The sequence below is a fragment of the Notothenia coriiceps genome, unplaced genomic scaffold (genome assembly GCF_000735185.1).
Source record: "Notothenia coriiceps isolate Sejong01 unplaced genomic scaffold, NC01 NC01_scaffold00035581, whole genome shotgun sequence".
Taxonomy (NCBI): Eukaryota; Metazoa; Chordata; class Actinopteri; order Perciformes; family Nototheniidae; genus Notothenia; species Notothenia coriiceps.
Window position 1 is genome coordinate 238,588 of NW_011368282.1, and position 11,527 is coordinate 250,114.

The 11,527-nt window shown below is 42.3% G+C and overlaps 1 protein-coding gene across 1 annotated transcript; it reads left to right on the forward strand.

The window, feature by feature from the left end:
• The first annotated feature begins 811 nt into the window (after positions 1-811).
• LOC104963074 (unconventional myosin-IXa-like) lies at positions 812-7,063 on the forward strand. The gene is made up of 11 exons (XM_010791623.1): positions 812-943; positions 1,207-1,399; positions 2,055-2,183; positions 2,329-2,434; positions 2,526-2,657; positions 3,166-3,289; positions 3,480-3,527; positions 4,099-4,116; positions 4,348-4,556; positions 4,764-4,906; positions 5,279-7,063. Exons 1-11 carry the CDS (start codon positions 812-814, stop codon positions 5,761-5,763), a joined length of 1,719 nt encoding a protein of 572 aa, XP_010789925.1. The 3' UTR covers positions 5,764-7,063.
• Positions 7,064-11,527: the final 4,464 nt, after the last annotated feature.

Genomic DNA, 11,527 nt, shown 5'->3' on the forward strand with positions numbered 1-11,527 from the left:
AAGCAGGAGAGGAGAGCGCAGATGTATTTTAAGTTGTCCCAATCCAAAAGGTGGGATCAGTTTATTTGAAGAAAAATAGGTCCAAACGTATACAGGGTTTTTACCTTCTCTCGTTACAACATTATAATCATAGTAAACATATCATGCTGGGGTTATTTTCTAATCTAAAACCTTAATTCATAGTTCATACATTTAAAGTCTTCCGACAAAATCCAAAAGAAATTTCCTCACAGATCGACGGGGTTAACATCCACACACTATGGCCTGACACATTTAAGAGGTCAGTTCCTCAAAATGTTCAGATTGAATTCCGACAGAACCCAGAGGGATTTCCTCATGGATCGAAGGTTCTAACATTCACAACCTATAGCCCGACACATTTAAGAGGTCAGCTCCTCAGAATGATCGGTTAGAAATCCTAGTTTTAAAAACTTTCATTCAACCATTCACTCAGCATTCAATCCACAGAGATTTAAGCAATAGTTACAAAGTTTGAGAGAACCTTACAGAGGCGAAAACCCAGCTCTCCAGGGAGAGAGCTTTACCGGGAGAGAGTATACCAGGGGAACCCCCCACCCCCTCTCTCTCTCTCTCTCTCTCTCTCTCTCTCTCTCTCTCTCTCTGTCCTCGGCCATAATCAGATTGTTTTCAACTGGACTCATGGGGTCTGCGGCGCCGTCTCTCCAGAGATTTCCCCACACAGTTTGTTCTTTATTCCCACAGGATGTTTTCCTCACGCCAGCCAATGCTGCTTTGGTTTCTCAAGCAATAACGTTTTTTTTTCTTTTGTCCAAACTACTTTTGCTGAATTATGAGGAGGCACTGCCTTTCTGTGGATAATGGTAATGACCTGTTTGATTTCTCTGGTTGTGTTCATCCAGTGTGCCGGTACGCCTGCCACAGAAAGTGCTGCCAGAAGACGACCAACAAATGCAGCAAGAAGGTCAGTCGGCCATATTGTGCTCCTGCAAAACAATGTCCCATGACACTAATTGTTTTAATCCTGGTATGAACAGTATATAGTGTTATTTCTGAAATCAAATAATCTTGCAATGACGAAAGAGACAAAAAAGACGAAAGCAATCTTTTAGATATTACCATTTATTTGGTTCCTTTTCAAATATAAATATGTGTGGTTGTCTGCGTGTGTCTACATAGCATGTCTATGTGTTTAACAGATTATGTTGTGTTTGTGTCTGTTAACAGTTTGATCCAGAGCTTTCCTCCAAACAGTTCAGAGTGGAGGTGTCTCGTCTGACTAATGACGAGAGAACGGTGCCCCTGGTAGTGGAGAAGCTTATCAACTACATCGAGATGCATGGCCTCTACACTGAAGGAATATACAGAAAATCTGGCTCCACCAACAAAATCAGGGAACTCAAGCAGGGACTCGACACAGGTGAGAACGTTTGGCTGGCCATTGGAGGGGAGCTCAACTGTTTAACTAATATATATCACCATGACACTTTCCCAGCAGATTACTTACATTAATGCAATTATTTTATTGTGATTAAAGTTTTTGAAATTGTTATTCTTAAATATACAGAAAATGTGATGTTATTTAATATGCATTTGTACAAATTGCATCGGTATCAATAAAAATAAAAAACCTGAATTAAAGCAATTATAATGTCAAGTTAAAACACTGTTGGATAAAGCCAGGATAACAAATATGTTATATTAACGTATTAGAACAAAAGATTTTTTGCACAGCCGTTTAAAAGAATTATAAAAAATCTATTTTAGCCATATTTTTTTATAAAAGAAATTCTGTATATTAGGCTATAAAAATAATAATAATAATAATAATAATAATAACACATGGGTTTTTTATAGCTTTTCTTAATGCTCAAAGACGCTTTACATAAAATAAAATGTATGGTTGATATATGGCTAAATATATCTGCCAAAATAGACCAAAATCAAAATATTGACTAGCCTTTACTGTTTCGCCTTAAAGCTGAGACACATGAGATGAATAGGAACAAATGTCATTACTAACTACTGATAAAGTGTTGGTTTGTTATTTCTTCATTCTCCTTGTGACCACGCAGATGTAGACAGCATGAATCTGGACGAGTACAACATCCACGTCATCGCTAGTGTTTTCAAGCAGTGGCTGAGAGATCTGCCTAATCCTCTGATGACATTTGAGCTGTATGATGAGTTCATACGGATCATGGGTAAGGGATCGACGTCCAACTCCATTCTGTTTTGCAAGCCACCACACTGGAGATTCTGTCACAAGTACAATTTATGATTGTGAACAGCTGAAGATATATTTGTTTGCTGTAAAGGTTAATCATGATTTGTCTTGTGCCTCCAAAGTTTTGCAAGATAAAAAGGAATTGATCCGAGGAGTGTATTCAGTTATTGACCAGCTAAGCAGAACTCATCTAAACACTCTGGAACGCCTCATATTTCATCTCGTCAGGTAACAAACTGGTCTTATAGTAGGATTCATGCATTAAACTGCTTTATGTCCTCCCTGATGGCCTGTTATAATACTAAATTCATGCTTTTAGGGTCTCTTTACAAGAGGACACAAATCGGATGTCTGCTAACGCCTTGGCTATAGTTTTTGCTCCCTGCATCCTGCGCTGTCCTGACACCATCGATCCCATGCAGAGTGTCCAGGACATCGGCAAGACGACAGCGTAAGAATAAACCATCATGTCTATCAAATACCTTCTCTTGAATTGACCGAGACAGTAATTTACAAAGTTTGAAGCAGCAGTGGATCTTAAATGAATGTGTGTCATGTGGGAGCAATTAACAAAATCTATTCAAGTCTATCAAGATCCAATTTAGCAAGATTTATTCAGATGGCAGAAGTGCAATTTTGACAGATAATTGACGAATGATGATGCTCGACAAACAAACACTTTTAGACCAAAGTTAACTGAAGTGATTACCATTTTTCAGCATAACTGACATCATGATAATAATATTTAAACAAAATGTTTTTTTAATTGGATTGTGTTGATGCTCAGTTCCTCGATAATGGTTGAGGAAATTCATGGGATTTCCTTTTTGTTTCCAACAATTTGAGAACTGCTGACCTGAGGCAAAATACAAGGCCTGTAGAGAGGCTATTGCTTCTAAATTACTTTAACAAAACTACAATTTTCCGTTCTTCTGAAGTGGTTTTCTTTCCCTCCATAGGTGTGTCGAACTTATCATTTGTGAACAGATGAATAAGTACAGAGTTCGACTAAAGGACATCAACAGCCTGGAGTTTGCAGAGAATAAGGCCAAGTGCAGACTGACCCACATTCGCCGATCGATGGTAAACTCGGATAATATGACAAATATTACTAATCAAACTTTTATAAGATTCGCAGTTACTCATGGCTATATCTTACTGAACCATCCTAAACTCTCCTTCAGTGCTGTACATTTCCTGATTTCCTCCTTTTGTAAGATTTGTTTCTCCTCTCCTGATCCTCCTCCCTTAACGTGTCCTTTCCTTTACCCAGAAACCCGTACTAATAGCTGTTAGATTTATGAGCATAATGCGCACTATGGTATGTATACAGTCCCCAAGTCATCATCCAGTGGTGATGTTGTTGTGGTGCCAATCACTGCATAGTCCCATGGCTTGAAATATGAACATCTTAATGTCTTCTCCATCCCTTAAGCATGACTCATTATGTCTCTGCTTCTGTATTTTCTAGCATTGTCTTGTGGAATGAAGTCAGCCGATAATGCAATCATATAATCACTTCTTATTAGATTTACATCGGATTATGGAACACATAAATCAAACATCTTTCTACATAATGTATGACTTGAAATAATATATGCAAATACTGCATAAAGAGCTTATATAGATCTCTTTCTTTTTCATAATGAATATAGAATGATAAATTGGATACTGGATACATTGTGGACAGAAATGTCAAAATGAAATGTCATAGTTCATTTCCTGTGCAAGTACTTAATAATAGTTATATTGTGAGTATTAGCTTCACTTCAAAGAACCGAGAAGGATTCCTTCAGACCTTGATACTGCACATTGAAACCAGAACAACAATGACCTTTCAGAACCTCGCATTACTGATTCTTCTTTCTTTTGCTTTTCACATTTCTGAGCAGACAATTGCAGCTAAAACGGTAAAGTGTGTGTGTGTATCACTGTGCATCTACCTTGTTGTTTGATCATCTTCTAGTGCTGCTCTGCTGATTATTTCATTTGGTTTAGTCATTGCCTGTGCTTGTGAGTAGCTGCATGCTAAAAGTTGTGTAATGTGCTGTGTATGACTGCATAACTGTTATCATTCATTTCTTTCTGAACCACAAATGTAATATTCACATTAGTACATCTGCCCTTGTTTTGTTTCTCAGGGAAAAAGCCATGTACAGCGAATAAGCTACCACACACCCTCGCCTCCAGTTAGTCCGCGGCTGCCATCTGTGGTGGAGCCTGTGATAGAGGAGAGTGGCTGTGAAGAGGGAGAGGACTCTTTAACCGAAATCTCCGAGCATCAGCAGTCAGCCATGCAGCAGGAAGAGAGAGTATTGACAGAGCAAATCGAAAACCTGCAGAAAGAGAAGTAAACACAGCAACTGCACTTAAAATGTCCTGAAAATGTTGTAACTCCGGATAATGAGACCCTGTGAAGAGTCTGTCACAATACTAAAAACATTAAATATTTGAATTCAGTCAAATAAAATGTTAAATATGCATGTGTTAGAACTATTATGTATTTCACGATGTGCGTTCAGCTAATTTGTTAATCTGGATATATTTTCTTCTGCAGAGTGGAGTTGACTTTTGAGATGCTGTCTCTGGAGCCACGAGCCTCAGATGATGAGACCCTGGAGTCGGAGGCTTCTATTGGTACAGCCGACAGCTCGGAAAACCTCAATGTGGACTCTGAGGGAACCTTCTCGGATTTCTCTGGTATGGCACTATGCACAAAATCTAAATTCATTTTTCAGTTTACTATTTGTATACTTCCGTGCATGCAACAGCAATGGCCAAATAAAAAAATCAATCATTTTATTTGAAATGATTCGATTTTGGTGGACTATGGTAAAAGTCACCTTGGCCTGATTAAACACATATTTGGCCATAACTAAAGATTGAATAACCTAAAAATTATGAAACTGTCATACAAATAGGATACAATTATGACCAGATCAGACATGGACGTAGACTGCAACTTGACTGGTCGGCTGAGGCATACAACTGTAATGCCGTAATTCTAGTTTTTATGTGCAACTGGAGAAAAAATATTTTTCACATAAACGTTGTCTTTGCATTTCATTGCAGAGAAAGGTCCAGTGTTGACTTCCCCCTGGCCTCGGAGGTCTGACATGACGAGCCCCCGCCGGCGTGCTCTCCGCAGGCAGCCAGAGTCCCTGGACTCTGTTGACTCCAGTGTTTCCTCCTACTCTTCCTCATCACATTACCAACCTTCGTCCTCGTCCTCTTCTGCCACCAGCCGGCGCTTTCGTTTCCACTCCAAGTCTCCCTCTGCAGGCTCAGGTCCGGAACAGGCTCAGGCTCAGAATACATCTCAAGCCTCTCGATCCGACTGCTTAGACATCAACTCTACAGGAGATCAGGAAGGACATAGCGAAAGGCCCCAGTTTACCAGCCGAGGCACATTCAACCCAGAGAGGGGCAAACAGAAACTTAGAGGGGCCAAGCCTTCTTCCCTGAGGCACTCCAGAGGAGGCAGTGGCCATAGCAGGGACCCTCCAGACATACCACAGCAGCTTGTGTTGTATGGCAATAATGAATTCATGGTATGAAGGTCACTGCGACACCAAAGCACTCCCTTTCCAACTCCCTGGCAAGCGTTTACATTCTCAGTGGGAGGTAACGTAATGGCAACTGATTTCCAATCTTCAAAGCACTCTTGCTTCGCTTTTCCTGAAGTCCGCGATGAAGTGTCCTCAAGCGCCGTGTACAGTGTTTCCATGTTTGAACTGCCACCCATGCTCTCACAGTGCCTTGGCAGCTCTTTACTCGGCGCCAAGAGGAGATGCACTGAGAAGAAGGACAGAGAAAAGGGAACGTTGAATATGCAGGAGACCACTCAGCATTAGGGAATGTTACGGAGCCTGGAAAACGGAAGATAAATGAGAAGAAATCCGGCAACATCAGGCGTCACAGATGTTACAGTGAACTTAAAGCTCACAATAATTAGCTGCTTTATGAGTTTACAGTTCATAACAATCAGTGTAAGCAGCAGTTACTCTGTTACTACAAATTCATTTTTTCCTTATTTAATACATTTTAATGTCACAGACATTCTTTATAGCATATAATATACAGGTAAAAATACTGTACAAAGCCGGGACACCAGCCTCTGCTGGGTAGTTGAAGTTAAATATTTATCTTTTTATTTTAAAAATTGTTTTGAGTGTCTTGGAAAGAGATGTACGGATTTGGGCAAAGGATGATTTGTGTCTGTGTGTTCGCGTGTGTGTGTGCGGCAGAGCGAGAAAGCATGATTGTATGTATGTGTGTGAAAGAGAAAAAACACTTCATGTGTTTTGAGTTTGTGCTGCTTTTTTCCCCCTTACAAGGGAAATAACGCCATCAAAGGGACCAATCAGCTGGTGCGTATTCCAGCCAAAGGGGATCCCAGCTCTGTAAAGAATGTCGGATGTGTATAAAATCCCTGCATTCACTGCTTAACAGCCATACAACAATTGTAATTGTACAGTACAGTTCATATGTACAGTATAGTGGACAAATGCCATTCTATTCTTGAAACCTATTGTTTCCCATCCACTCCCAAACCCATCCCCTGTCTCTAAAGTGTTTGCTCAATAGCAACCAAGAAAATACATAAAATCAGTATGTCTCTTGTCTTTATTATTGAGAATGTTTTCTATTCTGCCTATTTGCACTTTGCAGAAGACATATTTTTAAAAACACAGCAGACGTTATGTAGGTGAAGCTACATTCCATGATGAGGTCAATGGAATGTAGCCACAATTATTGATACCTGTGCTTTTCCTATTTTGACATATTAAAACATCTTCCGTAACAAGAGACACCAAAATACCTAAAAGGGGTCATGTAATATTCATTTTCAGGTTCATACTTTTGTTTTGTGTTTCCGCTACAGTCGAACATTTAAATGCTTTAATGTCCAAATATTACTTTATTTTTCCAATGTCTGACTTATGGAATATTCCCCCTGTCTAAAACCCTCCGCTTTAACAACTGTCTATTTTAGCACCCCTCCCAAAAAAAGGCTAGTTTGCTACACCCAAATGTACTGTATGTGCACAAGCTCTGAAGAGGTGAGTTTTTCATGATATATCCCCTTCAACTTATCAAGGTAGTACCACAGATTTGGGAGAAGTTTACTGGTTTTTTACAATGATACAAACACAATGTTGTACAATTATTATTCCATCCATCTTCTCCCGCTTATCCGTGGTCGGGTCGCGGAGGTAGGTAGCAGTTCCAGCAGAGAGCCCCAAACTTTCTTTTCCCTGGCCACATCAACCAGCTCTGACTGGGGGATCCCAAGGAGGCACCCAGGTGGCATCCTTACTAGGTGCCCGAACCACCTTTATGATATAATTACACATTTTATTTGTATAGCACTTTTAAAACAACGTCATCTCAAGGTGCTTCACAAGTCAGTGAGAAAAAAAGTGATCTAAGAAACATTAAAGGTATGGGGACAGAGGGATCTCTGCAAGTTGCATTGTTTAAGTGATACCATGTATGCTTTCATGGAAGAAATATCAAATTATTTGTCTTGAATAAGTAAACATAATAATAGGTTGACATGGAATGTTCTGTATTTCAGTATCATTGCACCTCTAACTGCACAGTTGAGTTCTTAAGAGGCTGTTACGTTCCCTCCAAGTCTAGGAGTACCAAAACACAAGGATGACCAAGCACGACAAAAAAGAGAGCGAAAATCTCTGAAGCCATACGCAGGTCTTTTAATTAACAAAAAGAAAAAGGGCTCACCAGCCAACTTGCAAAACAAATCTAGATACAAAAATATATACTGGAGACATGGACACCACGCTGTACACATCCAGCCAGGGGAGAAGGAGAGAGCGACTGCAACCCTCCTCATGTCCTATATGGAGACCCTGATTGGAGAATTAGGAGCACCTGGGGAGAGGCTGCACCTGGGGACAATCAGGCTGCACCTGGGGAATAAGAGGGAGAGAGAGAGAAAGACACACACACAAACACTACGGCACGTAACACCCTCCCCTATAAAACCAAACAAGTGTTTGGCCAAAGTTACCAAAACACACATTACATAGTTCACAAGCCTACTTTTGAATGCTTGGAAGCCGCCACCTGCTTCTTCCAAGCCACATACTCCGCCACTAAATGACCAGGGTCAAGACAAGAGAAATACAATCTCTTAGTGTCGGGACCTGGGAGAGCAACAGAATGAGCACGTGTGACACATCTGTTACGAGCCCTACAGTGAGGATAATTACTCGGAGGATACACTTTACCTCCGGCTATATACTGGAAAGAAACCAGTAGCCAGTTCAGACTGGACATGGACATTGTGAAGATGTACGGGCACAAAACCCATTTAAATACCTCTCACCACCATATTCGCATCACAGGCAGACTCGGCTCTCACGGGCAGGGCACCGGCAAGGATGAATGACTGTTAGCCACCACTGTCTCGCAACACCGTGACCTGCCGCTGGTCCTCCACCTTTCCTGAAAGAGACAAAGGCAGTACGAGATGAACGGTTTCAAAAAACTCATCATCAGCACCATGGCCCTTTGTTAACAGTAGCCCGTCCAACTAGGACACAACTGCTGTAACCAATCTCACCCCCTTCTGGGTGGCCTTGCCATCCGCTGTCTCTCCAAAACTGCACAGTCTGCTGTCCCAATGACCTGGGTCAACAACAAAAAAAAAACAAGCTCTGTCTATCCTGGGATCCCAACACTGGAACACTGGCAACAGGGAACATAATTGTCCAGGAGGCTCTATGATAAAGTGTCCCGCTGAGGAGGATCACGCTGACAAAAACGCTCTTATGTATCAGTGCAAACAAGTCGTCTGCCAGAGTGGCAGCCTGCTGGAGGGTAGTTACTTTCTGTTCGTTAAGATAAACTACCCGTACGCTCCGTACACAGCTTTTAAACTACCAACATCACCAACTCACACACACTGAAGTAATATCATCCAGCTTTAAAAGCTCTACACCACCTGTCAAAGAGAAGACTTTCTTCTCCCCTCGCGTGAAGTTCTAGCAATACGTTTGGCCAGGAGTTTTCTCCAGGCCGCGAAACGCTGCTGTAGGCCTCAGGCACCAGCTCATATGCCCTGAAGACCACACCTTTAATAACATTCTCATATACACCAACTGTCCCTCGGACAGAAAAGAGAAGAGCCAGGGCCCGCCTGAGCCTTGCCGACTAAGCTTTGCACTGTACAAGTATGCCCACCACATCTTCTGGCCCAGCACAGAGCAGCCAGCAATGCGCTCACATGCACCCAAATAGGTTTCCACTCTTCTGATTCACGAAAACATAGGGACCAAAGAAATATGTCTAGTCACGTCAAAGGAGGGAAGCAGGACCAGAGTGTGTAACAGGCAGTATCAACCCACCGCAGCTGCCTGAAATCTCTAATTGACACTTCCGGACAGCAGTGGTTTGCTCTCCAACTCCCAACTTCCTGATCTCCAGGCTCCTTGCTTCCTGACTCCAGCTCCCTCCTGAGCTGGAAAATCCCATCCATCTGGCTCCTACCCCTCTCACACCTGCAAACGAAGCCATACGCACTTTTACCTTAGCATCCTAATTTCAGCAACGCCCGTAGGTGAGGATCCTTCCGAAAACGAGTCGAATTGAGGTATGGTGAAAATTCGTTGCCTGTTCCGTAGGCACTCTATAACACCAGGAGTAACAGCCAATGCGGCGCCTCCATCATAAGACTCTGCTGCTAGAGCCCGGCCACCGCTGCCAGGAGATCCACCAAAGTAGGCCAAACTCAAAACCCCCTGTTTCAACTAGTCCAGTTAGCACAGTAGCCTTGAAGTTCACTTTTAACAAGGAGCGTGGGAGACAGAAATTGTGATTAATGTTTCACAACTAACCGCAAATCAACCTCCTACACAAGTCTAGTTGAACCCGACAGTAGAGGATTGGACACAAACTGCTCAAATAAAAGCCATCCTTAACGGTACTTATAATTTTTTATTTTGGAGCATTTGCTGATCCAATCCTACTGTGGTCAACTAGACTTGTGTAGGAAGGTTGATTGCGGTTAGTTGCTGAACATTATCACATCTTCTGTCCCAGCTGCTCTTGTTAAAAGTGAACTCAAGGCTACTGTGCTAACATTGGACGTAGTTGAACAGGGGTTTGTTTGAGTTTGCCTACTTTTGGTGGATCTCCTGGCACGGTGGCCCAGGGGCTCTAGCAGCAGAGTCTTATGATGGAGGCCGCATTGGTGTTTTATCTCCTGGTGTTAAGAGTGCTACGGAACAAGCGAAGAATTTTACCATACCTCAATTCGACTCGTTGATGTCTTCTGCGACCATGTAGAATCCAGCTAACATATACTATCCGGATTTTGTACTCGGCTGCTAAATTATACGCTACATAAGCTATCTGAAGTAGTACTTACATAGTCTGACTGATACGCCTTAAAATATATACTGGGCTGCGCTAAATCTAGTTCGTGTTGAAGTAGGTGCACCAGAGACTAGGGACAGGAGCAGAAGGATACCAAGGAGATTTTTCAGCTCAGGAGTGACGCACAGTCTTGGTAGTAGTGCAGAGTGAAGCATATGAAATGGTAGCTGGAGATTCATGGTAGTTGGATAGTATGGTTAAGGACAAGAGCAACACTTGCTCGATCCACCAGAGCGAGATTGGGTGCGTTCAGAGAATGATGTTCAGCGCAGGCGTGGGCTGGTGTGGTAGATGTACTTGGCTGTTAAACTCTGGGTCCTGCTGCCTCCTTTGACGGTCGTGTGACGTAGACACATTATTTTACTCCTGTCCTCTGGGGTCCATTTGCGGGTCGCCTCTAGTGTTGTCTCACATTTTGTCAAAAGTTAGATACGGTTCTTTATGTTTGTTGGTGGCCCTTGTAATGCTAGAGTCAACTTCCCAGACAGTTGCGACTCGGTTTTTGGCCATGGCACTCTGACCCGCGTCACCTTGCTGACTCATTCCTCCGTCTCTCGATGCTGGACCTAGCACACGCAAGTATTTATACCACCTCCACTATCACTTGTCTTTGGCCAGATTTGTTGCTTTGTTGTTGTGGGCCATTTATATCTTGTGCAGGTTTTTCTCTTCTATAGTCGATAGTGTGTGCATGCTTTTGTTCTCGAGCTCGTCTGAAAGGTTCTCCGTTCGCTTCGTGTGCCTCTAAGACTTTGTCCTTTCGGGTTGTCTGTGCTCTGCAGAGAGGGCATCTCGTGATGACAGATAGGCATGATAATAGTGCAGAAATCGTGTAATGGTGGTGTTCTCAAACGGGACTAAAGTTATAGTTGACTGGTGGTGCCTGGGATCACCTATCAGTGCTCAGAGTTCTTT

What these genes read in the sequence shown, in the direction of transcription:
- LOC104963074 (XM_010791623.1), top strand. Translation starts at nt 812, where the DNA reads ATGAGGAGGCACTGCCTTTCTGTGGATAATGGTAATGACCTGTTTGAT. An exon ending in CAAGCAGGGACTCGACACAG is followed by an intron (nt 1,400 to 2,054) that starts GTGAGAACGTTT and finishes GTGACCACGCAG; the next exon opens with ATGTAGACAGCATGAATCTG. An exon ending in GACATCGGCAAGACGACAGC is followed by an intron (nt 2,658 to 3,165) that starts GTAAGAATAAAC and finishes TTCCCTCCATAG; the next exon opens with GTGTGTCGAACTTATCATTT.